This window comes from Rhinopithecus roxellana, chromosome 15 (genome assembly GCF_007565055.1).
Source record: "Rhinopithecus roxellana isolate Shanxi Qingling chromosome 15, ASM756505v1, whole genome shotgun sequence".
NCBI classification, from domain to species: Eukaryota; Metazoa; Chordata; class Mammalia; order Primates; family Cercopithecidae; genus Rhinopithecus; species Rhinopithecus roxellana.
In genome coordinates this window covers 4351562-4379513 of record NC_044563.1, presented here as the reverse complement: position 1 = coordinate 4379513, position 27952 = coordinate 4351562, and the positions used below count along the sequence as shown (strand labels likewise).

At 52.4% G+C, this 27952-nt stretch overlaps 1 protein-coding gene across 5 annotated transcripts in view; it reads left to right on the top strand.

Annotated features, from left to right (window-relative positions):
- Positions 1-1246: 1246 nt before the first annotated feature.
- ANO1 (anoctamin 1) overlaps positions 1247-27952 on the top strand; it is a 219736-nt gene continuing 193030 nt past the window's right edge. For 4 of the 5 annotated variants that reach the window (XM_010382105.2, XM_030918855.1, XM_010382107.2 and 1 more), the window contains exon 1: positions 19808-20149. In XM_010382105.2, the coding sequence (XP_010380407.2) occupies positions 20092-20149 (58 nt within the window). In that variant the 5' untranslated portion in view covers positions 19808-20091. Of the gene's footprint in view, positions 1292-19807; positions 20150-27952 lie in introns of those variants that run through there. The other variant, XM_030918856.1, reaches the window with a different exon arrangement.

Genomic DNA, 27952 nt, shown 5'->3' with positions numbered 1-27952 from the left:
CACCTCCCAGGTTCAAGTGATCCCGGCCTCAGCCTCTTGAGTAGCTGGGATTACAGGCACCTGTCACCACACCAGGTTAAGTTTGTATTTTTAGTAGAGACGGGATTTCACCATGCTGGCCAGGCTGATCTCGAACCTCAGGTGATCCTCCTTCCTCAGCCTCTCAAGGTGCTGGGATTACAGGCGTGAGCCACCGCGCCCAGCCCCCACTGCGACTTCTTAAGGGAGCACATCACTGGACGTGAGACCCACCCGGGGGAAGCCTCTGGCCTGCACGGACCTTGGCCAAGTCACTTGGCATCATCATTCATCCAGCAGAAATTCATCCAGCACCGGCCACGTGCTGACGCATCGGCAAGCAAACCAGGCCAGGATTCCTGGCCTGCTGGACACAACCCCATGACATGAACATCAGCCAACATTTTTTGAGCACCTACTGTGTGCTGGGATCCCATACTCAGCCTTCTACCCTTGTTACCTCATTTAATCCTCAGGAGAGCCCTGCGAAGCAGGTGCAGCTGTGACCCCGTGTATCCGTTGAGGAAACAGACGCCAAGGAAAGAAAGAACTTGCTCTGACATGTTTTCTTCCTCACTCCTAACCGGCTCTGCTGCTCCACACGGCCTCTCCCAAAGCCCCTTCCCCAGGCCCGGGCCCTGCCGTGCTGCTTCGTGAGATGGAGATATACAGCTCCTCAGGGCAGAGTTGGCAAGAATATCCGAAAAAAAAAGGAGGTTAAGCACCTAACACTGGGCAGGAAGCAGAGGAGGCGCTCAGGGAAGGGCAGCAGGGAGGCCCTGCAATGGAAGTCACCGTTCAGGAGGTTAATGCAGGCTGTGAAACAGGGCCACCTGCAACCCTGGCTTTTCCAAACTGAAGCCATACCCTGGAGGGAGAGAGGGTCCTTGGGCACTGACCCCGGCTGTCCACAGCTAAGTGATCATGGGACACCCATGACCATGGGCGTGACTGGAGGAGGCCCTGCCCTCAGGGGTCTGTTGGCATCCAGGGGAAGTGTCTACGGGGTAATGATTAACCCACACGCACCACCTGGCTTTCAGCCTTCTTGCCCTGCTGACTCATTTTGCAAATTCCACTTGCAAAATTTGGGAGCGGCCTAGGAGCAGCCCCCACCACCTCACCTGAGATTCCAGCAGTGGAGGTGCTGCATTGCCGGGTGGGGTGGTCCCGGCATTCGGATCTGCCACTGGGAAGCCCAAGGCCAGCACGTGGGAGGTGAGTGGGATGGAGGAAACAGCGATGGAGACAGCACTGGACCCTCTGCTGGCCGGTAAGGATGGGGCAGGGGCCTCGGGGGTGAGAGGCGGGGGACAAGGGGAGCGTCACTTGCTGTTAACCCTACCCAAGCAGAACACCCAGCCTGTCCCTCTGGGACCCTGCAGAGAGCATGGGGAGGACCCAGAGAGCCAACTTCAAAGCAGTGCCCCACCCTGCCCAGTTGATTGAGGGCAAGAGAGGTGCCCCAGGGTGGGCAGGGCCTGACAGCAGGTGAGTTGATGCAGGCACCTTCTTGGGTGGCAGACAACCCCTGCTAAGAACAATAATCACTCCACAGCTGCTCAGCCTCGGTATGGCGAAGCTGCGGGGGGACAATTCTTCATCTTGGGGGCGTTCTGGGCACTGGGGAATGTTTACAGCATCCCTGGCCTCCACGCAGTAGAGGACAGTGCACCCCTACCCTCTGTTGTGACAACCTAAAAATGTCTCCAAACATTGCCCAATGTCCCCTGAGGGCACAGTCCACGTGCTCCCTGGAGAACCACGTGCTATCTGTATCGCACATTAGCTCGGCATCAGGCTCCAAGCATAGCCTTCAGCCATGATCCACCTGAGCCTCATCAGGTCCTAGGAGGTTGGCCCGATGCTGATGATGGCTCAAAGCTTTGGGGCCAGGCCTTGCATTCCATCTCAGACTTCTTGTTCACCAGCTGGGCCACCCAGAGCAAGTTGCCTCGCCTCTCTCTGCCTTCGTTTACCCGTCAGTAAGCAGAACTAGTAATGGCATCCACCCCAGAGGACTCTGGAGTAGGGAAAGTGCATAAATTAAAACATGCCAAGGGCTCTAAGCACAGGGCCTGGCACCTGCTAAATGCTGTCACAGCCCCAGTTCACACAAGAGTAAAGCTGAGGCCCAGAGAAATCCAGTCACTTGCCTGAGGGCCACACAAGTTGTCCGGTGAGGGCTGTGAGTAACCCTAGATGTTCCTCTGCAGAGTCTTCTGTGCAGAGAAAGGAGACGTTGAAAAGAGGGGCTGAGAATTCACAGTCCTATCCCGAGGGCTGCCCTGTTCTACCTGTGTGGCCTTGGGCAGTTCACTGCCTTCTCTGGGCCTGGGTCCCTGTTGGATGAGAGATTCCGTTTTCGGCAACACTCATGGAGTGACTGCTGGGCCTGCTGTGTCTCGCATTGATCTTGTCTTAGAGGGACTCCTGCTCAGTGAAGGTGGGGTGTCTGAGGGTCGTCCTGGCATCAGGGAGGTGAGCGGGGGGCTTTGGGGTACACTCTATCTAGCCGACCAGCCCCATCCTTCATCCCAAGGTTTATTGAGTGAATGAATGAACGGATGAGCAAATGAGGAAGCTGATGCCTTCCCCTGGCCCTGTGGGACCTCGGGAACACTGGCTGGAACGTCCTCTCCTGTAATACAAAGCAGGAGGAGGAGGCCATTCTTGGTGCCTCCCTGAGAGAGGCCTGAGCCAGGGGCGGTGGTGGGTGGGGAGCTGCCTTCCTAGAGACCCCTTGGGCCAAAGCAGGAACGGCCCCCAGGAATGACCCTCTGCCTCTGGGGCCCTCTGGCTTCCTTTGGAAGCAGGTTCCACAGGCAGAGGCAGACGGGGTGAGCATTTGCAAAAATGAGCAAATTCGCTGGAAAAGAACTCATTTTTATTTTTGGTTTGTTCTCAACGTGTCAGAGAGTGAAGACAGAGGGAGGAGGAATGTGAATTAAGCAATAAAATGTTTACCAAGGAGCCCTCAAATGACTCCAGAGTGCTGCCAAAGTTCTGTGATCCCTGAACTGAGATTGTCCGAGGACCCATTTCCTCTTCGGTGGCCCCCGACGGCCCTGCTGGGATGTGGGGATGTGGTGGCATTGCTCTGTCATTCCTCAGGCAGGATCCCTTCCCAGGTGGTCTGAGCCACTCACACTCAGAAGGCATAAGCACTTGGACCTCCAAGGGCAGAGGGGGCTCAGAGGCCAGCCTCCACCTCTTCTTCTTGGACAGGATTTCTGTCCAGGCACAGCAGGGAATGGTACTCCTATGCCAACTACACAGCCCACAGACTTTGGACCTAGCTTTTAGTGTGTGCTGGCAACACAGGGCTGTCCCTTGAGGGAGCCCTGGCAGGACCCTTTGTTGCCCTGTTCGAAGCTGCACTCTCCAGTCTTCACTCCTTTGTCACTAACCTCTAGGTTCTCACAGCCCAGATTACAGCTCCAGCCTCTCCAGAGAGGAGCAGTTAGATATGTGGCAGTCAGTCACACTCTAGTATAAATGAAGCCAGCCATGGTCTTTCTTGGTGGCTGCTGCTGAATGGAAGTGGGATCCCCTTCAGGATGTTAGACAGCCATGGGGCAGCAAGGACTGCAGGGCCACGGGGAGAGTCCCTCACAGGGGCCGGGGAGCAGGGCTGCCTGCCGGTGGGACGCTGTGCCCCTTCTCCTGCTGTCACCGATGCCCCAGGGACTCTACTTCGGGGCCGTGGGTAGTAGCCTTCCTCCTAGGGCAGAGGCTGAGAAGGGTAGTAGGAGAACCACAGGATCTGCTCTGAGATGTGGCTGGATCCTGGTGCTGGGACTGACCTGCGGCAAATCTAGGCAGTCTCTCCGCTCTCAGCTCCATCTTCCAGAAAAATGGAAATGAGACTCCTAGAAGGACTGGAGTCAAGTGGCCGCGCTTTCTCTGGTGATGCTCACCATCTGATGCTGGAGACAGAAGAGGCTTCTCTCTCTGGTTACTGCCCCTGTCTCCCTTTAGACTAGGAACCTGAGTGTCCAGCTCTCCTGGGAAAGTGTATCTCTCCTTCTGCCAAGAGAAGTTGTGAAATGCGGCTGCGGGGTCTCGGGGTAAAGAGAAAGAGGCAGTCTGGGAGCCTCGAGAGACCTGGATGTGGCCGGGTGTGGTGGTTCACACCTGTAATCCCAGCACTTTGGGAGGCCGAGGCAGGCAGATCACAAGGTCAGGAGTTTGAGACCAGCCTGGCCAATATGGTGAAACCCCATCTCTACTAAAAATACAAAAATTAGCCAGACGTGGTGGTGGGCACCTGTAGTCCCAGCTACTCGGGAGGCTGAGGCAGGAGAATCGCTTGAACCTGGGGGGCAAAGGTTGCAGTGAGCCAAGATCGTGCCACTGCACTCCAGCCTGGGTGACAGAGTGAGACCCCGTCTCAAAAAAAAAAGAAAAAAAAAAAGAGACCTGGATGCAGGAGCATGGCCAGGATGAACTGTGTCCCTCCCCATCAATCAGAAAGGGGGTCCCGCCAGATGGGAGGGAAATTGCCATGCAATTGCAGGGGTGAGGGTGCCGCGTTCTCAGAGCTTCAGAGAGAATCCCTGCTCACAGGAAATGCAGACAAATAGGAGGAGAGGAAGGGGAGGGCAAGGGAGGGAAGGCTGGGGGAAATTCTTTCTTCCAAGGAGGTGAGGCTCCACATCAGAAGCCTGAGTAGAGCCCTGCGGCCACAGTGTGCACGGCTGTAGAGAGTCCAGGCACTGTGCTTCGGTGCCAGCCCCAGCTTTGGCCTCAAGGGAAAAACCCTTCTCAGAACCACAGGGAACAGCAGCCCCTGGGGCCTGGAGCTGGGCTGACGGCACCGTGGTGTTCACTTTCCAAGTGTCACCAGCCCCATGGATCAGTCCTCCTAGGAACGTCATGTTGGGAAAGTTCATGAACCATGGTCCTGAACGGCACTCGGCAAGCAGGGGCTGTTTGCTTTAGCAACGATTTCACACAGGTCTGAAGCGAAATGTTTCCATAAGGGGAACTCTGCGACCTCAGGAAGGTCACTCTCCTTCTCTGGGGTTGTTTGCTCATGTCTGTCACGATGAGGGAGGGGTTCAAACGTGGCCTCGCAGGGAATGGGGGCCCAGGGAAGGCCTCCGTTGATTCTGCAGTGAGAGGCAGAAACGCCACCTTTAAAAGAGTGGAAGTTAATTTCTCTAACAGAAAACTTGTCAAGAGGTGGGCATTCTAGGATCCCAAGGCGGGTAGGGGCCTTGTGCAGTCATCAGAGACCCTGTGTTCTCTCAGGCTGCCCTCCCACACTCAGGACAGACATCCACTTTATGGCCCAAGATGGCTGCTTGGGCTCCAGTCATCACATATGCATTCCAGCCAGCAGGAAACAGAAAGGGCAAAAAAAGGCACTCTCCCTTCTTGGAAGCTGCCCACTGGCCTGAACTTAGCCCATGGCCACACCTGGCTGCAGAGAACAGGACCTGCAGTTTTTGTTCTGGGTTGTCACATGTCAGGTAAAAACTAGGCAATCTCTTACTGAGAAAAAGACCAAGAACAAATACTGCGGGTGGGGAGGAGAAATGTCGGTCTGTGACACAGGTTCAGGACAGAATTCCTATTCCCTGTGCGGGGGGGGGCACCAACTAGCTAGAGACCTGGGGTTTCACTTCTTCCCTCTGAGCCTCAGTTTCCTCATCTGTAAAAGGGGAGAGTTGATCCCCATGGTCTCTGGGTCCTCTCCAGCTTAGACCATGTGCGATTCTATGTTCCACACGATTTGCCTCATGGAGCTTTCTAGATTCAAAGCTCTGCTAGGACGGGGAGTTCTGTGTGTTCTGTTCTCTGCTGTCTCCTAGAACTGTGCCTGGCACATGGCCTGTGTGTTTGCTGAGCGGCTGAATGATGGCTGGTGTTTTAACAGGTTGAATTTGTATAAAGAGGTCACTTGCTTTTGCTCTTTTCCTTAAAAAAGAGAAACTTTTAAAAAGTTTCTAAAAAAAAAAAAAACTTCCTTTTTTCTTTTTCTTTTTACTCCTCGTCTTCCCTGTCTTCCTTCTCCTTTTTTCTTTTTTAGATACTCAGCCTTTTCCTCACTGCCTGCCTCCCCATCTTGCTTCCCAGACCGTAGACTGGGGTTGTCGGAGCAGGCCAAATGCGAGAGTCAAAGCCCACCCTCACCCGCAGAGCTCCAGGCCTGGGGAGGCCCGTGGGTGATGCTGGATGAGCTGTGATGCCAGTAGGGGTGGCCTCCCTATGTGCGCATGTGACTCAGCTCTCACGACTGCCAGAAAGGTGGCTTGTACCCCATCCTTACCTACTTTGTAGAGAACCAAACAGATACTGGCTGCTTCAGGAAATGTCTCCCATTGCAAAGAAAAGTGAAAGCGAGGCTGGGCTTGGTGGCTCCCACATGTAATCCTAGCACTTCGAGAGGCCCGGGTGGGTGGATCACTTGAGGTCAAAAGTTTGAGACCAGCCTGGCCAATACGGCGAAACCCTGCCTCTACTTAAAACAAAAACAAAAACAAAAACAAAAAAATTAGCCGGAAATCGCTTGAACCCGGTAGGCAAAGGTTGCAGTGAGCCAAGATCATGCTACTGCACTCTAGCCTGGGTGACAGAGCGAGACTCCTTCTCAAAAATAAAAAAGTGAAGGTGAAATCAGAGAAAGGGCATTTCTCTGTGCCAGGGCGTTGACCAATAGGCTATGGTTGAAAATGCCGGCGTTATCTCAGCCTAAAATGTACAGTATGAGCCATGTGTGGCTAGACTCTCTTTGAAATGAGTGTCCAGTCACTTGAGAACACACTTTTCAGTCCTGCAAGTCATGAGTGCCACTGCAAATGCACAAGCAGCCGGCACCGACTCAATGATGAGACAGCCGCCTTGCAGACAATGGAATGCCTCATTTCCTGGGGAGGGTGTACAGGCATGCACCTGCTGTGTACTTTTTTCCTTTGTACACTGTAAAGGGCTATCATTAACATCCTATGTGTCACCTTCCTGGAGCTATGAAACAATTCATGACCCATTGGGTTTTGTTGTTAGTGATTTCACTGTATTTTGATAAGACGTTCCTGTGTAAAGACGCTGTATCAACATTTGCCTGGAGACATAGTTCGCAAACCTAAGAGGACTCGGGTCCCTACCCAGACGGCACACCTCAGAGAGTTCAGCTTGTCTTAAGGTAACAGCCAGCTGCACTCAGGGCCTCTGCGTGGTCCAGATATTCTTCCTCAGATACCTGCAGAGCTACCTGCAAGCCTCCATTCAGGCCTCTACACACACCCATCCTCAGTGGGACCCGCCCCAGCCCCTCTCTGGCGTTTTTTGTTTTTGTTTTGTTTTTGTTTTTTGAGACAGAGTTTCACTCTTGTTGCCCAGGCTGGAGTGCAGTGGTGCGATCACAGCTCACCGCAACCTCCGCCTCCAGGGTTCAAGCAATTCTCCTGCCTCAGCCTCCTGAGAATCTGGAATTACAGGCGCCTGCCACTATACCCAGCTAGTTTTCATATTTTTAGTAGAGACGGGGTTTCACCATGTTGTTCAGGCTGGTCTTGAGCTCCTGACCTCAGGTGATCCACCCGTCTCGGCCTTCCAAAGTGCTAGGATCACAGGCGTGAGCCACGGCGCTGGGCTCTGGCATCTCACTCTGTCCCTTCACCCTGCTTCATTTTTTCTTCAAAATTCCCTCATGATCTGGCATGATATATTTGCTTATTCTCTTTCTCCTGCATAAAAATATAATTTTCATAAAAGCAGAGACTTTTTCAAAAAATCACTGTATCCTCAGCACTTAGACCTGTGTCCGAGGGATGGGAGGTGCTCCAGGAAATGCTGATTGACTGACATCTTCACTTTTCTAAATATTTTCCACTGGCCCTGAGAGACTCTATTACACGGGAAAAATGCTTTGGGTCCTCCTGTCTGGGGATCTAGTGAGTTATTCTTGCCAGGTGGTGCGAGGCATCACAGAGCATCTACTTTATTGCAAGCCTTTAGATTCCTTCTGGCTCCAAAAAGATTGTGAGGTAGCTTACCAAAATGTTTTTAATTCCTCAAAAAATAAGACAATCTGGAAGTTCACAAGGAAAAATGAGGCACAGGGAAGATAAGGTTCAGAAAGTCAGATATTAAAAATAATATTTAAGGCCAGGCACAGTGACTCATGCCTGTAATCCCAGCACTTTGAGAGGCCAAGGCGGGTGGATCACCTGAGGTCAGGAGTTCGAGACCAGCCTGGCCAACATGGCGAAACTCTGTCTCTACTAAAATACAAAAATTAGCCGGGTGTGGTGGTGGGTACCTGTAATCCCAGCTACTCGGGAGGCTGAGGCAGGAGAATAGCTTGAACCCAGGAAACAGAGGTTGCAGTGAGCTGAGATCACGCCACTATAGTCCAGCCTGGGAGACAGAGCCAGACTCCCTCTCAAAATAATAATAATAATAATAATAATAATAATAATAATAATATAATAATAATAACAATATTTAATTAACACTTACAAATGGTTACTATGGTCAAGACACAGGCTGTTCCACCTGGTTTTGGTCATGTGTTCTCCATGACAAACCTTGGGTTAGGCACTACCATGAACGCCCACTTTACAGATGAGGAAACTGAGGCACAAAAAGGAAAAGGCATCTGTCCAAGATGGCTGAGCTGGTCCAAGGCGTGCAGCATAGTCTCTCGGCCAGCAGAACCTCATGCTCTTGGCCCTGACACCTGGACCCAGGGATGGGGACCCACCTGTGGGTGACCTGGAGCCCTAAGCAACTGCTCAGTGCACCTTCACAGGTTGTCTCTGAGCTTCCCAGCAGCCAGTTCTAGGAGAGAAACACGAGCCGTTCTACAGTTTATGGTGCCCGTGAAATCGGGCCACACCTGTGGCTCAGAAGGAAGATGCCGAGACCAGCAGCCTTCTGGACAGGAGTGTGAGCTCTGCACTCTGTGGGTCAGGATTCCTGGCTGCAAGCAACAGGATCAGAGTCTGGTTCTCATCTGAAAAAGACTAGGATGGAAAGCCCTGAGAGGCAGCTATGGGAGGGGCTGGAGCTGGAGGGACCGGCGTCCCACCCCACACTGCTGCAGGACAGCCCCACCACTGAGCGTGGCTACCATGACCACTGAGGGCACCAAGGGAATCTGAACCTGCTCTCTCCGGGCCAGAGGCTGAGCCTCTCACGGGCACACCCGATTGGCCAAACCTGGGTCCCATGTCCACGCTGTCCAGTTGGCCCAGCTGCCAGGGAGATGGAGCAGTGGCCTCCCTACCCCGCTCCTCCCAGTGAGCTCTGTACCCATCAATCTGACACTGGCGGGGGATCCCCCAAATGGAAGGAGAGTTTGGTGCTGGACAGCCCTCTCCCCAAAATGACAAACGCCTTCTATGCTCTCCCTGAGGTGTCCCCAGAGGAGAGCCCCCATGGACCCACTAAGAACCGTAGGCCCTCACTGTCTTTGAAGCAGGGGATGAGGGAACTGGTGCCTTTCTGTAGAAAGGAGGATTCCAACCTGAGAGAGCTGAGTGAGCCCCTGAGGGCCACCCTTGGAGCCCCCTTCAGGGGTGATTTGGGCTCCTTCTAGCACAGAAGCTTGTGGGCAGTTGGGGTGCCAGAGAGACACCCCCTCACTTGGTCCTAGAAAGTGTACAAACCATCCTGATGGGGGTTTGCCCCTCCCACCACTGGCAGCTGTGGGACTCTGTGGCTCTGGGCTCCACTCTCCAGGACCAACTTCCACAAAGCAGCCCCCCGGTCTCGGAACCAGAGCCCACCAGCCAGTGAAACCCGGCACCACCTGGCAGGTGATATAACCCACATTTTAGCACAGCTGGTCCAGAATCCTATTGACTGGCAGGAGCATAGCAGTAGAACTTGGCGTGATTTTGTTTTGGTTGATGGTGTTGCACACATAGGTGAGGACAAAACACTCATGTACCATGCTGTGCTGAGACCCTCGGTGCCCCCAGCCCCGCCCTTGGCCTGGCTGTCCTCTGTGCCCTGGGGTGGGGGAAGCACTGGCCTTTAGGGACTGTGCCCGCCTGTCCCCATCACGCTCTGGGCCATGGATGCACTGCTGATTGCCCTTCACCTGGGCCGTGTCTCTGTAAATGGTCCTTTTAATAACTCCTGTCATGGGTTGAAATGTGTCCCCTTACATTCCTGTTAAGGGCCTGACCTCCAGGACCTCAGCATGTGACTGTATCAAGTTAACATGAGACTGTGAGGTGGGCCCTAATTCAATCGGACTGGCCCCTTCTAAGAAGAAGAGACTAGGACACACACAGATGAATGACCACGTGGGGACACAGGGAGGAGGTGGCCATCTGCAAGCCAAGGAAAAGGCCTCAGGAGGAACCAGCCCTGTGACACCTTGACCTTCAACTCCAGCTTTCAGCCTCGAAGACGGTGTCTGTGGTTTCAACCACCCCGTCTGCGGCATCTGCTATGGCAGCTGGATAAGACGAATGCAGAGCCACTGCAGAGAGAGTCACCTTGGCTGCCAGGCCCTGACCGGCACGTGTCATGACAATTACACGATGGCTAAGAATATTAGGGGCTTGAAAGGGGTCAGGCCTGGTGTCTGCTGGGTCCCTGGCAAGGGTGAGCTTCATGTTTATATCCCCGGGAGATGGCTGCTCTGCGGGCTGCTGTTATTCCTGGAAGACGGATGAGGATTCTGCTGAGGTCTCGTGGTGAGTGACGAGGCCAGCCCCAGGTGGTCTGATGCACACCCACTCTCTTCTGTTTCTCTAAGCGTGAGGGAGCTCATCTTGCAGAGCAGGGAGGTGGCAAACCAGCTCTCCAGAAATGGTATGAAATCCTTGCGGGTGAAGTTAAAAGAGGGGGCCAGGTGTAGCCCCCCAGGTGTCACCCAACTTGTCACACCAACCTTGGCTCGGGCAACCCTAGCGAGTCCTGTTCTGTGTGCACGGTCACAGTCAGAAGCTTCCAGTCCATCCCTGGTGGTCCCAGCCACCACACTCAAAGACCACGGAAATAGTCCACACGCTGTAAGCAGTCAGATGTTCCAAACCATGAAACGTGGTCACGGGTGGACAAGTCTCACCCACAGCCCCAAGCTCCCTGCTTACAGCAAGGACCTAAGCACCCGGGGGTGCTGCCGACAGAGCAGTGTGAGTGGGTAGAGGGCAGGGTGACCCTTTCAAAATGAGATGGCCCCCAGCCCTCCCAGCCTGCAGAGCTGACAATGAGCAGGCCATCAGCGTGGTGGAAGGGCGGCCCTCAGGTCTGAGGGCTGGGCATTGCCTGGCTCCTCCTCTGAGTGAGAGATCAAATGTGTCATAAGGGGGACAGTGCCCATCCCTGCCAGGGTGGCCTGGGGACACAGACTTACCCTCTGATTTCAAGGACAGTGCAGCCAGCTCCTCACCAGGGCAGTCCCCCAGACAACTGCAGCCGCAAGGCTTTGTGTGCTGAGACCCAGTGCCCTGAAGACGGGGGCGGAGGCCGTGGCTGCTCTGAGCGCTTTGGAGAGATCTGAGATCGGGTTTAGCTTCTCCTTCTCAGATTCCCTTCAGATGTCTGGGAATGCGTTATCTCCCCTCTCCAAAGCGGAGGTTTTGTGAATGGTCCTCTCCTGAGGGGCTGTCATTTGCATACTGTGGCTGAGAGGGGGTCAAGAAAAGCTTCCCAAAGGAGGGTTTCTGAGAGCAGAGGCGGGGCAGTGTCCCCAGGGCAGCTCGGCCTGGTGTTTTCTTTCCCTGGTAACTGGCATCCCCTAAACCCACATTAAACCAGAGAGTGGGACCCTGGGGACAGACGCTGCTGCCTGTGCAAAGAACCTGCTGTGCTGTGCCGTGCTGTGCTGAGCTGTGCTGTCCTGGTTTCTGGAAGGGGGCAGCATTTGGAGCCACTCCATGGGCCACTTCACCAGGCTGCCACCTCGGGTCTGATGAAAACAGCAAGCGTTTTGTTGGCAGAGCACCTCCGAGAGGGCCCAGCCCTAGAAGCGGATGGACTGGGTGCCTGCAGGCTACCTTCTGTGGTTTTTCTTGTCTTTTTGGTTTTTGGTTTTTTTGAGACAGGTCTGACTCCCGGTTGTGCAGGCTGGAGCACAGTGGCATGATCTCAGCTCCCTACAGCCTTGACCTCCCGGGCTCAGGTGATCCTCCTACCTCAGCCTCCCAAGTAGCTGGGACTGCAGGTGTGTGCCAACACACCTAGCTGATTTTTGCATTTTTTGTAGAGGTGGGGTCTTGCCATGTTGCCCAGGCTGGTCTCCAAATCCTGACCTTAAGCAATCCTCCTGCTCTGGCCTCCCAAAGTGCTGGGATTACAGGCGTAAGCCACCGCACCCTGCCCAGGCCACCTTATTGATTGTCCTATTTGTAAATGAATCTCCATTTGAGGTGTCCCTCTCTTGAGAGTTATTCTCCCATGGACTCCTGGATGGAAGCCTAATCCGTCTATTCAGGACGAACTGAATGATTCCTGTAACCATGTGAGGAGAAACCCCCCAAGTGTGTTCAATTATAGAAAGCACTTTCTCTATGAATCTACCATCCTCAAATAATGACTTACAAACCTATTTAGAGTTCGTAATCTCACCTCTGTCTTATTGCCAAGAGCCTTGGCCTCGGTGCTATTTAAGCCGAAACAACCAGGCTGTGTTTTATTTGACCATATATTGAGTGTAAATATTTGCACCATTAATTAGAGTCAGTTTAATTCCAAAAACTCAAGTGATACAGGCAACTTCTGATGGTAAACAGGCCTCTAGATGTTAGTCATACCTGGAAGATTCCATTCTGAGAGGCCTCCCTCAGGCCTTTCATCTGTCTCAGCCCTACAAACAAACAAAGAAAGGTTGAAGAGAGGCCAAGGGCCTGCAGACAGATTTTGAATGTAGTAAATTACCAGGGACTAAAGATGGGCTTTTTCCTATTATTTCTATACCCTTCTTATTACCCCTGGTAATAACATTTTACAACTGGTGTGTTGAGTGCACCCAGGCCAATTCCAGATTCCAGAAGGAGAAGCAGAACGTTGGCATGGTGCTCCGGAAAGAGCTTTGGGAGTTGACCAGAAATCTCTAGAATCAGCTGGACCCTGATTTTAATCCAAATTCTGCCGCTTACTGGCTGCGTGGACTTAAGCAAGCCATTCTTCCTCTCTGTGTCAGTTTCCTGAGCTGTTAAGTAGGAACGATAATTCATACTTCATACGAATGAGACAGCAGAGATGAAAGTAATCAAGTGGTTATTTAATTCTAGCTGCATGGCATTGCCCAAGCTCTCTGAGCCTGGGGACTTCTCCCTACATCTTAAAAGGAAGATATCAAGTATGAGGGACTCAGAGTCAGCTCACAAAACCTGCGTAACACACAGAAGCGATCCTCATTCTTCCTTTTCTTCCAAATGCAGCAGCCCAGCCACGAGTGCCCTGCAAAACACTTTTAGGGGCAAAGCGAAGCAATGTGAAGTAGCATGAGGACTTGGCCAATAGGAGAATTGCAACATGTGGTGAGAACGTACTTCAACTTGCACATCTCTTGCTGTCTTTTGGGGCTGTCGTGGAGAAAGTCTCAGCTTGGTGCCAGGAGGTCCTTCATGCCTCCATAGCACACCTGTCTCCCTGGCCAACTGTGCTGTGCCCTGGTTCAGGGCCTCCTCAGGGTATCCCAGGGAATTGAATAACATTAGCTCATTCTTATGGTGCTTTCTGAAACTTCTGTTCATGGCCAGTGCTTCTTCCTCTCCACTTTCAGTAGTGATACTGGGTTCTTTAAAAGTAAAGTTCTATAAGCCCTAAAAAGGGAGGAAATTGGCCAGGTGTGGTGGCTCGCGCCTGTAATCCCAGCACTTTGGGAGGCCGAGGCGGGCGGATGTCGAGGTCAGGAGATCGAGACCATCCTGGCTAATATGGTGAAACCCTGTCTCTACTAAAAATACAAAAAAATTAGCTGGGCATGGTGGCGGGCGCCTGTAGTCCCAGCTACTCGGGAGGCTGACGCGAGAGAATGGTATGAACCCGGGAGGCAGAGCTTGCAGTGAGCCGAGATCACGCCACTGCACTCCAGCCTGGGTGATAGAGCGAGACTCCGTCTCACAAAAAAAAAAAAAAAGGGAGAAAATTTTGTCACAGGCTACAACATGGGTGAGCCTTGAGGACATTATACCAACTGAAAGACGCCAGTCCCAAAAAGATAAACACTGCATGGTCCAACTTATCTGAGGTCCCTAGAGCAGCCAAATTCACAGAGACAGAAAACTGGAATAGTGGTGCCGGGGCTGCGGGCAGGGAAGTGGTGAATGGGAGTGAGTGCTTCACGCGCGCAGAGCTTGGGTTTTGGAAGATAAAAAAGTTGTAGAGTCCGGGCGCAGTGGCTCACGCTTGTAGTCCTAGCAGTTTGGGAGGCCGTGGCGGGTGGATCACGAGGTCAGGAGATCGAGACCATCCTGGATAACACGGTGAAACCTCGTCTCTACTAAAAAATACAAAAAATTAGCCGGGTGTGGTGGCGGGCGCCTGTAGTCCCAGCTACTCGGGAGGCTGAGGCAGGTGAATGGCGTGAACCCGGGAGGCGGAGCTTGCAGTGAGCTGAGATCTGGCCACTGCACTCCAGCCTGGGTGACAGAGCGAGACTCCGTCTCAAAAAAAAAAAAAATTGTAGAGATGGATGGCTGCGATGATTGCATAACAATGTGAAGGGTCTTAACACCACTGAGCTGCACACTTAAAAATGGTGAAAATGATCAACTTATCTCATGTACATTTTATCACAATTAAAAAATAAAGTGTGGGCCGGGCGCGGTGGCTCACGCCTATAATCTCAGCACTTTGGGAGGCCAAGGTGGGCAGATCACAAGGTCAAGAGATCTAGACCATCCTGGCCAACATGGTGAAGCCCTGTCTCTACTGAAAATACAAAAATTAGCCAGGCGTGGTGGCGGGTGCCTGTAATCCCAGCTACTCGGGAGACTGAGGTAGGAGAATCGCTTGAACCCGGGAGGCGGAGGTTGCAGTGAGCCGAGGTTGCGTCATTGCACTCCAGCCTGGCGACAGAGCAAGACTCCTTTACAAAAAAAAAAAAATAAAAAATAAATAAAATGTGACATAGTGAGCTGGGTTTAAAGAAAAATATGAAGGAAGTTATGACATAGGAAGATCATGAATCTGGCTCAAACCAGGGACTGGAGCTTGGAAGACTGGTATTTTGGGAAACGTTGGGTTTCTGCCTTCCAGTAGCAGAGCACAGACTCTGGAGCCGGGCTGCTTGTGTGCAAGTCCCACTCTCCCACTTACTGCTGTGTGACCTTGGCCAAGTCACTTCACCTCTCTGAGCCTTGGATTCCTCATCTGTAAAGTAGGAATGATAGGAGCATGTGCTACGTAGACTTGTTGCACAGATTCGATGAGCCTATATTTATTAAGCGCTTGGAACGGGGCCTGGCACGCAATAAGTGCTCTCTAAGTGTTTGTTAAATAAACAGACTTGCCTAAGGAGAAGCCCAGAGAGCTTGCCTCATCTGTCCAAGGGCCCCTCTGCAAGTTAAGCCTGCTCCAGCTGCAGGTCCTCTGTATCAGAGTGCAGGACTGTCACTCCAGCAACAGCGCTTTGCTGCTGGGAGCCCCTGGTATCAGTGGTGAGCAGCTGCCTTGGAGGCTGGGCTCACAGCAGCTGCCCCCAGCCCTCCTCCTCCCCCACTAGCCCTGCACAGCCACTGAGTTCTCTGTCCAACCCCACCCCAGCCCCTGCAGGCGCCTTCGTGGGCTCTTTCTAGTCCCTTCCAAAGACCCTCTGGCAACAGTCCAGATGGCTATCCATGAAGAAATGCATAAACAAATTGTGGTACACCCAGACCATGGAATATTATTCAGCCATAAAAAGAAATGTGATTCTGATACATGCTATAATGTGAAGCAAACGCCAAACATTTTGAAAGAAGCCAGACACGAAAGACCATGTAATGTATGATTCCATTTATACGAAATGTCCAGAATGGATAAATCCATAGAGACAGAAGGCAGGCCAGTGGTTGCCAGGGACTGGGGGAGGGGGAGATGGGGAGTGACTGCTAGTGGATTCGAGCTGTACTCTGAGGGAATGGGAATATTCTGGAACAGGATAGAAGTGTGGGTACTCAACACTGAGAATGCACTAAATGCCACCAAGTTGAACACTTAAAAATGATCAATTTTATCTTATGTGACTCTCACCCCAGTGAAATTTTTTAATGACAAAGAAGACCCCCTTAACCCTGTTGAGTGTAGCCACCAGGGGCCCCCCGTTATGCGCCAGATGCTCCACCTGAACCTGCTATGCTGGGCTGCTCCCATCCCTGTCTGGGTGCCCACTTCCCCACCTCGGTACCTCCACCCAGTCTTTTGCCAGAACCCCCTAAAAGTCACCCTCCACCTGGAAAAACCCACCCACTCTCAAATCACCCCAGGGCAGGGCCCACCAAGAGCTCCGATCTGCTCTTCTGGGAGTAGCCTCCACCTGCCTTTCAGCGGTCTACCACGTTGCCCTATCTGACGGGGATGGAGATGATGGAAAAAATGCCCTCTAGACCCTACAGTGCATCAAGTTTTGGACTAGAAACTGAATTCTTGTCCTATCCCTACAGAATTCCAACCTGTTGCCAAGACCCATTTTACAGATGCACAAACCCAGGTGCTGAGAAGAAACTTGTTCAAGATGGGACTGACTCTGTTAGGCTGCAGAGGCCGTAGGCTCAGCTTCTGCACCACCTTGCTCACTCCTCCAGGCTGGAGGCTGGACCTGGAGGGCTGGGGCTTTGTTTTGCTCACCTTTGTGCCTCCCATCCCCCTGCCAACCTGAGAAAGGGCTCTGCCCACGGCAGGCATTCAAAGAGCCAAGCCGAACTGAAAACAGACTCCCCGAGATTATGAGAAATCAGCATTTAAATGACCTGTGACCTTGTATGTGTTCTGATGACGAGTGACAGTGGGGGCAGGGTGTGGGTGACAATCTGGCCTGTACTGAGTCATCTGAGGGTCCAGAGAAGGTCACTGAGGAAAGGAGAAATTCACAGAGGGATGCACGGAAGGGGTGTGGTTGCAGGTGGTGTGCCTGTGGGCCGAGTCAGCTCTGAGCTGACATCTGCTAAGACCCAGCAGCACTGGGGAGCAGAGGAGACCTGGATGCTGGTGCTGGTGGCCTTGATGAAACCACAGCAAGATCAGAGTCCCTGCAAGGCCCCAGCATCTGATCATGCCCTGGCTTGGGATAGGGCTGTGCCTACCCTCAAGCCAGTCCCAAGCCCTCACCCTACAAAGCCTATTTTAAACCCGGCCCAATTCAGGGGATGAGTACCAGTGCTGGCCTCACCAAGAACTGCCTTCTCTCCCTCCCTCACCGCCTCGCCAAAAAGGGAAACCATTTTTCTGTAATTACAAGCATTGTGCTGTGTGATTACTGTATTCCGTAATGACGGCTGTGTGTTGTAATGACAGGCACACCACCTCCCCGAGCCAGTGCACTGGCCCCACTCTGCTGTTGACATAAATATCTTCCTGGCATGCCCAGAGTGTCGGGAAGGCCCTCATCTTCAGAGGGTCTGCAGCATGGGGTTCCCTGGAAAATAAGCGGGGGGCTCCGGGTGCTGCTTTCTGGGTGATCCTATTCTGGGCCACCCTCTCCTGCGGGCCACATGGGCAGCCCAGCCTTCCCCAGCCTGGCATCACTATCACGTGATGACACTTACCAAAATAGCAGCTGAGAGCAATCTTTTTAAAAATGAGCTGGTTCAGGTATTTACTAAAATATCATTTTTAAACGTCTGGGTCTTCAACTGGCATTTTTGCATATGTTGGCCACAGCTGAAGGGTTTCATCCGAACGCAACTTAATTGGAGGCAAGAAAATGAAAAGAAGAAAAAGGGCTTCAATCAGAATGAATCAACATCTATTAATGGCTGTTTAAAGTATTTCTGCTAATAATCATGCATTAAATAATGTGTGCATTTTAAATCTGGCTAAATATACAATAGTCCATCCCTGCCCCAAAAAGGTAAACAGTGACAGTTAAAAATAGTCCCAGTACGTATTTACATTTTTTCCCCCCTGAGCCTTTTTGGTTTATAGTTCATCATTCCAAGGGTAAGAATTCTAAAATTTTCTCTGTGTATTTACATAACTGAGCAATTGCTATGTATCACATTGGCTATCAGACCCTTCCAAGAAAAATGAGTTTTTATCTCGACTTCTGCACAATGGTCAGATGGAAAAGTTCTGTGAAATGAATGTAGCCTCTGCAAGGGTCCAGCACAGCTCTGATTTCCATCCATCTTCTTTTGCCCTCCTGGGTCACACATCCCAGGGCTTCTTGGCATGATCTCCTAGGGGTGAGCCTGCCGCCCACGGAGAATAAAATCCCACTGAATGCCTGTCTTCCAATTTCTGAGTCCAGACTGAAACCAGATCATTGCTAAGGAGAATGGCAGGTCACCTTTCTTTCAGACTCATTGTAAGGAAGGAACCTTGCCTCTCCTCTCCTTATACAGTACAGCACTGAGGTTGGGGCAGGGAAGGAGACCCAGCAGGAAACATTGCTTTGTGGGTTTGCTGCTTCAAGAGCAAGTGTTTTCCTTCTGGGGCAGTGCCCTAGGGTACCAATCCCAGTAGGCCTGGTGGGGAGGACAGCTCCTCCTCCATCCAGATCCCTTCCACCAGGATGTGATCTGTCCACCAGGATGTGATCTGTCCTCCAGGGGTAGCGGGGTCTGTTTCCCTCAGGGTGCAGCCAAAGCTGGGCGCCTTGTGAAGTGTTACCTTGGCAAGTGATCCACGGGTCCCTGGCATGGGCTGGTCCTCAGCACCAAGTCAGCTCCTCCCTTGGGGTGCAGAAATTGTCAGATGACATTTCAAAGGATGAGGCGACTGCCCTGTCCCCCACGGCCTCTCCTGTGGTCACGGAGCCACTTACCATTCTGTTTATGGTAGTTCTGCCTGAGAATTTATGGTATTTATCTGGAGATGTCAGGGGTGTGAGGTTTGTGGGTACACAAGGAGGCGCCGGCACTGCAGTTCTCCACACCATCCGTGGTGCCCACATCGCTGCTGTCTCTGAGGATGCTGAATTGTCTAGACCTTGGTTTCTGAACCCCAAGGGGTTGGAGAGGAGCAACCCCGGCTTCCTGCCCTGAGCCCATGAGGCAGGGAAGAGGAAGGGTCGGGGACAGGCTGTGCATCAGAGGCCCTGCCTGGTCCCCGGATGCACCCCCGATTCCAGTCCTCTTAGCCTCAGTTAACTGGAATCTTCACATAACGGGACATTCCCCCACTTTGAAACCCCTCTGGCTTTATCCAGATTCCTATATTCTGCACAGGCTGTGGCTTGCGGGAGGGAGCCCAGGGAGGGGGGTGGGCAGAGGCGAATTTCTGGATTCAAGTTCAGGCCCCTACTGCCCTGTAACCTCCAGCTCTCCTTTCCATCCCTGGGCTTCAGCCTCCTGGTGTGACAAATTGACAGTGATTCGTAGGGGTCCTGCCCCCAGAGGGAGGGGGCCAGCGCGCTCTCCTGATGCGGAAACCAGGGCCACTTACCGAACCGCCCCGCGCCCAGGGCTGCGCCCGTCTCTGGGGGATTGGCTCAAGTCTCCCTCCCGTAGTCAACACCCCTTCCCTGGGGCCCTGGGTGGGGGCGCACCTCGCAGGGCCGCTCGGGGCCCCACTGCCCGCCCCAACTGATAAGACGGTCTGGGAGCGGTGGAGACGCGCCCCGCGCAGCGGGAGGCAGGGGGCGGGCCGGGACCTGGGGACCAGCCACTGCTCCTCTGCAGCGTCCCGCGCTGCTCGCTGGGCGTCCGGGGAGCGCAGGGCGGGGCGAGGGCGGTGTCCGCAGGTAACCCCCGGGGGGCGGGGAGGTCTGCCGGGACCCCCAGACCAAAAAGCCAAGGGGGAGGAGCGGCGCGGCTGTGCGCGAGGGCAACCAAGTTTGACTCCAGCACGCGCGGCTTCGCTACTGCCTCTGGGGAGGAGAGAGGGGACTGTCCCCTTCCGAGCTGGGCTCGGACCTTGGCCCCCAGAGCCGCTGCAGACCTCCAGGGGTGACTTCGTCGCTCCCTATTCTGGACTCGCTGGGTCCCGGGTGCACCGGAGCCGCGCAGCAAACGTGCCATGCAGGAGGGCGACATCGGCCTGGAGGGGCTACCCCCCAAGGAAGCCCCCACAGCCCGTGAGTATCCAGGGCTGCACGGGGGGGGGGGGGCGGTGAGGGACAGCCAGCGCCGCCGCAGTGGATCTGGGACGCCCCAGGGACAGTGGCTTGCAGAGGACTCAGGGGCGCACGAGGAGCAGGAGACAGGGACCCCCACCTCTGGTGGCGGGGGACAGTCCTCCCCACGCTGCTCCCGGTGAAGGCGAGAGGGGAGGGGCTGTGTCGGTCACAGGTCGCAGGGGCACTGACAGACAAACAGACGACAGGCAGAGCCCCGGGGCTGGGCTGGGGCTGGGGGTGCCGCCCGACAGGGGCCCCTGCGCGGCCCCTTGGGAGGCATCTGCCAGGCTGGCTGGGCTGTTCCCAATCCCGGGGGAGCGTCTTGCAGCGGATGCGAGGTTTTCGGATGTTTTTGCAGGAGCTATTAATACACATAATATTTCCGTGCTATTCTGGAGATTTATTTGCGATATAAACTCACTACTATGACTCGAAATCATAATGGAAACTGGGAGGAACTTAGCCGGAGACAAATGAGGCCTGGACGCTAGGCCGGAGGGGGAGTCCCTGATTTCCTCCCCCCTGGCTGCCCATAAATCACCACCCAGGATATTTTTGTACCAATAATTTTAAAATAAATGACCCAAGCCCTGTTTCCCTGACGATTTTCCCCTCCCAGTTCAGAGGTTATTAAATAAACCTAAGAGTGGGCCAGTGACAAGGGGGCTGCAGTGTGCAGTGGGTTTTATTTAATTACACGCTGAGCTCTGCCCTTCTGAAGCCCTGGTTAGGAGGCAGTGCCCTGCATTCAGGATGCCACCGCCAACCCAGGACTGCTAACTATAGCATGGGAAGCCCTCCTTTTATTCTCCCTCCCTCCCTTCCCTGACTTTCCTTCTTTTCGAATTCCCATGGAGAGACTTACTCTGATGCGTGCCTTTCAAACAGCCGGGTTTGGCTTCCTTCTAGAAGTGACACTGGACACTCATCAAATTAAAGGCCCAGAAGAAAGAGAAAGGGGCCCTTCCAGCCAGAGCAGGCAAAAAACCTGGGTGCTGAAGTGGGTCACCAGGGCCTGTTCGTGTGCAGCCAGGCTGTCCTGCCTTCCTGAGAGGCTTCCTCAAGCTTGTACGTAGAAATGATCCATTCTGTGATCCACTGAAAACAGCCCCAGCTCACTGTGTATGACCATCCCACCAAGTTCCAGGCACTGATTCAAATGCTTCACACACCTATCCTCAGCGCTACCCTGTAAAGAGGTGCATGATCATCCCCATTGTGCAGACAAAGAAACTGAGGCCACACAGCCAGTAACTGATGGCACCAAGACTAGAACTGAGGCCTGTTGTTCCCAGGCTACTTCGGGGGCAGAGGCAGGAGGATCTCTTGAGCCTGTGGTGTGCCGAGATCATGCCACTGCACTCCAGCCTGGGTAACGGAGCAAGACCGTGTCTCAAAAAAAACAAAAAACAAACAAAAAAAAAAGACTAGAACCCAGGATGTCTGAGTCCAGCTGCTATGAGGCCACTGCCTCTCCCTTTCCCCACCCCAGGCAGAATCACCCAGCAATGCATCTAGGACATCTTGAGGAAACTGTTCCCTGTGCACAAGGGTATACTGAGGCCTGTGCTTTGGCCTTTATAAGGTTTACATTTGGGCATGGGTCATATCTCAGATGTGAGGACCTGGAGCGTTCCTTACTGGAGGATTCGGCTGATGGGATCTGAGCTGTAATCATGATGGATGACAGCCTCAGCCTCCACTCCCCGAGAGCAGGCCTTTCCTGTCGCCCCCGCTGCACCTCAGTTGTGTGAGGGCTGGAACTGTGTCCCCTTCCCCCTGCCCTGGATAGCAGCAGTGTCAGGAGTAAAACTCCAGGAAGGGTGTCCCAGCCTCAGTTCTCGGGTTTGCTGTCAGATGTATCATTCCACCACAGCCAGCATGAAGAAATTCCACGGAAAGCCTCACAGCACCACGCCACTCTCGCTCTGTCCATGCCATTTACACCTGGAGGCTGTCAGTGACTTCACCCATAAATAGGAAATTTAAAAGCCATACAGTTGGAGAACAGAAAGAGGTCTGGGTTCCCCCTTTTTCCTGCCACCGGCACCCAGACCCAGAGAGGGGAAGCACTTGTGAAGTACAGAGAGCCCCAATTCCAGAGCCAGCTTCTCAGGTCTCAATCCTAGCTTTGCTGCCTGCAGCCCTGTGCCGTTGGCCAACTTGCTTAACCACTCTGTGCCTTATCTGTAAAGTTCAGAGGGTGGCTGTGAAAACGATTTGAGTCTATAGCCTTTCCAAGGTGCCTGACTCTGTTCTGTGCATGAGTGAGTATTGTTGTCATTGTCATCAGCGTTATCACTGCAAGCTTCATCCATATGACCCAGATGTGAAGTCACACCCAGTGCTCTGTAACTGATCCTGTAACCTGCTCATTCTCACTCCCCTGCAAAGCCATGAGCCCACGCTCCCAGGGAGCAATTGATTGGCACAGATGCCCCCTCCCATTCTGCCTTCTTCACAGCTCCTTCATTATTCTTTAATAAGCTATTTATTTACATGCTTGTGGTCTGAACCTCCCACAATGACAGGTGGAGTTAGGGTGAGGTCTGCATCATCCCTCCACTGGGACATGTCTGCCCAACTCACTCCTGTGCAACCCTCAAAACTCAACTGGGATATCCCCTTCTCTTGGAAATCAACCCACATGCCTCTCTGCACTAATGGTACCCTGGGCACCAAGTGAAGGAGGGAGGGAATGAGGAAGGAAGGAAGGAATGAGGAAGGAAGGAAGGAAGGAAGGAAGGAAGGAAGGAAGGAGGGAGGGAGGGAGGGAGGGAGGGAGGGAGGGAGGGAAGGAAGGAAGGAAAAAGGGAGGTCAGGAGGGAGAGAGGGAGGGAGGGAGCAGGGGACGAAGGGAGGGAGGGAGGGGAGATGATGCCCCCTAATGCTGGTTGAGCAGGTGACCGCGTCCCCGTCACCCATGGAAGCCCTGGTACCTGCATCATCACGTACAACCCTCACTCACTGTATGAGGTGGGTCCCGTTGTTTCCCCCCGTTTATGATGAGGAAACGATGGCACAGAGAGATTACTCAAGGTCCTGTAGCTGGTGACAGAGGCAGGATTTGAACTCCAGGCAAGCAAGCTGTGTATTTAATCATAGATACCTTGCCCATTCAGGGGGCATAGAAAGAGTTTTCCCTCCTGAAGCTTTCACCCACAGAGTTATTGAGCACCTACTCTGTGCCTGACACATGGAGTGGGTGGTGTGGGAACACACCTGAAAGAGGTGGGGGAAGAACATTCCAGGTAGAAGAAACAGCCAGTGCAGAAGCCCCGGCACAAGTGTTCTTGAGTGTGCTGGGTGGATTCCAGAACCAGTCGGGACAGGGAGGGAAAGAGGGAGCAGGAGGGGCAACCCAAGAGGTATGGAAAGTGTGGAGCCAGTGTGGGGGTCGCCAGGGCCACTGTAACCATGGGAGCTGAATAACACTCTCCACCCCCTCCCCACCACCTGCCACTGCAGTAGGGTTTGGAGCAGTAGGGTTTGGAGCAGGCAAGGGACCTGGGCTGACTTGGGTTCTAACAGATCCTTCTGGCTGTCCCGCAGAGAAGAGGTTGATGGGCCAGGGGCAGAAGCCTGCTCAGAGGCTCTTGCAATAATCCGGGTGCACAAGGCAGGTAGGGGAGGATGACCTCGGGTCTATTTTGAAAGTAGGGCCCACAGGAATTGCCGGCACATGGGATGTGGAGGCTGAGAGCAAGAGTCGTCAAAAATGGTTCTGAGATTTTCAGATTGAGTGGCTTGAAAAAGGAAGAGTCCACAAGAAGAGGTTTGAGTGGGGATAAGTGAGAGGTTTACTATTCGTTGTTTTGTTTTGTTTTGTTTTAAATTGTGGTAGATATTATATATACCATAACATTTTAATCTTTTTAAGTGTACAATTCGGTGGCATTAAATACATTCACGATGTCATACAACTATCATCACTATCTATTTTCAAAACTTTTTCATCACCCCAAATAGGAATTCTGTATCCATTAAACAGTCACTCCCCATTCCCCATCTCACCCCGCCTCTCCTAACCCCTGGTAATCCCTATCTATTCTAACATCTGTCTCTATAAGTTTGTCTATTCTAGATACTTCATATAAATGGTATCACATAATGTTTGTCCTTTTGTGTCTGGCTTCTTTCACTTGGCATGTTTTCAAGGCATCCACGTTGTAGCATATATCAGTAATCATTAGTTTCATGGATGAATAATGTTCCATTGAATGGATATACCACATTGTGTTCGTCCATTCATCTATCGACACACAGGGGTTATTTCTACCTTTTGGTTATTTTGAAAATGCTGCAATGAACATTTGCATGTAAGTGTCTGTTTGAGTTCCTATTTCCAAATCTCTGAGGTATATACGTAGAAGTAAAATTGCTGGATCATATAGTTTTATCTTTAACTTTTTAAGGAGCTGCCAAACTGTTTTACACAGTGACTGCACCATTTTACAGGCCCACTACTAGTGTACAAGGGTTCTAGAGTCTCTACACCCTTACCAGCACTTGATATATATATTGTTTAATTACAGCAGTCCTGTGGGTGTGAAGTGGTATATCATTGTGGCTTTGATTTCCATTGGCCTAATCACTATGTTACTATGTTGAGCCTGTGCTTATAGATCATTTGTTTATCTTCTTTGGAGAAATATCTACTCAATTCCTTTGTCTATGTTCTAATTGAGTTGTTTGTCTTTTTGTTGTTGGATTGTAGGAGCTTTTATAGAGCCTGGATATTAAACTTTTATCAGTTGAATAATTTGCAAATATCTTCTCCCATTCTGTAGGTTGTCTTTTCACTTTCTCAATAATGTCCTTTGATGTACAAAATTTTTAATTTTCATGAAGCCCAACTTATCTACGTTTTCTTTTGTTGCTCATGCTTTTGGTGTCATCTCTAAGAATCCATTGCCAAATTCAAGGTCGCAATGATTTACCCCTATGTTTTCCTGTAAGAGTTTTATGCTTTTAGTTTTTATATTTAGGTCAGTCCATTTTTAGTTAATTTTTGTATGTGGAGTATGGTAGAGAGCCAACTTCATTCTTTGGCGTGTGAATATCCATTTGTTTCAGCACAATTTGTTGAAAAGATTGTTCTGTAGGGGTTTGCTTTTGAGCATGTTAATAATCACAACAATCACAAAAGCTGACATTTGGCACACTTCCTGCACACCAGCTGTCATTCAGAGCACTTGCTGTATTTGAATTTGGGGTAGCTTTGGGATGCCCTGTGGACATGTACAAGGAGATAGACTCAATGTTAACCCCAAGACCAGAGACAGATTCCTCCATTGACAGCAGGGGTAGGAATGACCCATCTAGAGAGGGGCCTGCCCCCTGTCCTCTGTGACCAAATGCAGAGGCTGAAGGAGGCATTGCCCAGGAGACCACCATGCCACCTGCAGTGATGGGCAAGTCCCAGTTGTGAACAGAACCTGATGTTCTGTGGAAATGGCTCACCCAGTTGGTTTCTCTTCCATATTGTGATGTAAATAGCTGAGGAAACTTCTGCCTCTGCAGTTGGATGCATCATTTAAATCAAACTAAACAGACATAGATGCATCTCCTTCTTTAGGACAGTTACAGCACCAGAAACGGGGGATACAGTGTATCCACAATTCCAGGAACTGGGATATAATGTAGCCATAGGACCAGAAGGTGGGGATACAGTGTAGCTATAGCCCTTGCTCTCATGGAATGCAGTCAATGCAGCTTTGTACTATGATCTGTGTTGTGAAAGGGTTCTAATTCTGGCTAAGTAAGCTCTGTGTGCCAATAATGGGTCCACCCCAATATCCCAGGCCCCCTACCTCTGGGCTGATACCATGCGAGCTCAGCTCCCACTTCTCCTAGAGCATGTAGCAGCTCATGTCTCAGTTAATTTTGTCCACCACTTCTGTCTCCCTTGATGGACTTGATCTACTTGGTGGCAAGAACCATGTCTCATTCATTTCTGTAGCCCTAGCCCAGGGCCTGGCCATGGCAGGCCTGGCAAAAGTCAGATGGATGAACAGATGGATGGATGAGTGATGGGTGGGTAGACGAATGGATGATGGATGGATTGTAGATGAATGGATGGATGGACGAATGGATAGATGGATGGATGGATGGATGGATGGGATGAGTGATGGGTGGGTAGATGAATGGATGATGGATGGATTGTAGATGAATGGATGGATGGACGAATGGATAGATGGATGGATGGATGGATGGGATGAGTGATGGGTGGGTAGATGAATGGATGATGGATGGATTGTAGATGAATGGATGGATGGACGAATGGATAGATGGATGGATTGGTGGATCGATGGATGGATGATGGATAAATGGATGGATGGACAGCTGGACAGGTGAATGGATGGATGGATGGATGAATGGATGGATGGATGATGGATGGTAGTTGACAGATTTTGTCAACTCATTTTGTTCTAGGCACTATTGCAAGCCCTTTACTCATGTCATTCCCTTTAATACGTGTTAAGTTATATTAGGAGAAACTTTGAACTCCAGACAAGAAAACTGAGGAAATGAAAGGGCAAGGAATGTGCCTAAGCTCCCACAGCGAAGAGTGTTCTGTGAATCCATCAAGATGGGCCAGCCACACCTGGCTGGGCAGGGGAGGCGCCTAAGCTCCAGTTCTGTGAATCCATCAAGATGGGCCAGCCACACCTGGCTGGGCAGGGGAGGCGCCTAAGCTCCCACAGTGAAGAGTGTTCTGTGAATCCATCAAGATGGCCCAGCCACACCTGGCTGGGCAGGGGAGACGCCTAAGCTCCCACAGTGAAGAGTGTTCTGTGAATCCATCAAGATGGCCCAGCCACACCTGGCTGGGCAGGGGAGGCGCCTAAGCTCCCACAGCGAAGAGTGTTCTGTGAATCCATCAAGATGGGCCAGCCACACCTGGCTGGGCAGGGGAGGCGCCTAAGCTCCCACAGTGAAGAGTGTTCTGTGAATCCATCAAGATGGGCCAGCCACACCTGGCTGGGCAGGGGAGGCGCCTAAGCTCCCACAGCGAAGAGTGTTCTGTGAATCCATCAAGATGGCCCAGCCACACCTGGCTGGGCAGGGGAGGCGCCTAAGCTCCCACAGCGAAGAGTGTTCTGTGAATCCATCAAGATGGGCCAGCCACACCTGGCTGGGCAGGGGAGGCGCCTAAGCTCCCACAGTGAAGAGTGTTCTGTGAATCCATCAAGATGGGCCAGCCACACCTGGCTGGGCAGGGGAGGTGCCTAAGCTCCCACAGCGAAGAGTGTTCTGTGAATCCATCAAGATGGGCCAGCCACACCTGGCTGGGCAGGGGAGGCGCCTAAGCTCCCACAGCGAAGAGTGTTCTGTGAATCCATCAAGATGGCCCAGCCACACCTGGCTGGGCAGGGGAGGCGCCTAAGCTCCCACAGTGAAGAGTGTTCTGTGAATCCATCAAGATGGGCCAGCCACACCTGGCTGGGCAGGGGAGGCGCCTAAGCTCCCACAGCGAAGAGTGTTCTGTGAATCCATCAAGATGGGCCAGCCACACCTGGCTGGGCAGGGGAGGCGCCTAAGCTCCCACAGCGAAGAGTGTTCTGTGAATCCATCAAGATGGGCCAGCCACACCTGGCTGGGCAGGGGAGGCGCCTAAGCTTCCACAGCGAAGAGTGTTCTGTGAATCCATCAAGATGGCCCAGCCACACCTGGCTGGGCAGGGGAGGCCCCTGAGACTCAGATGTTGAGAGACAAGGCCTACCAGAGTTAGGCATGGCAGGATAGGGACTGCCGCTC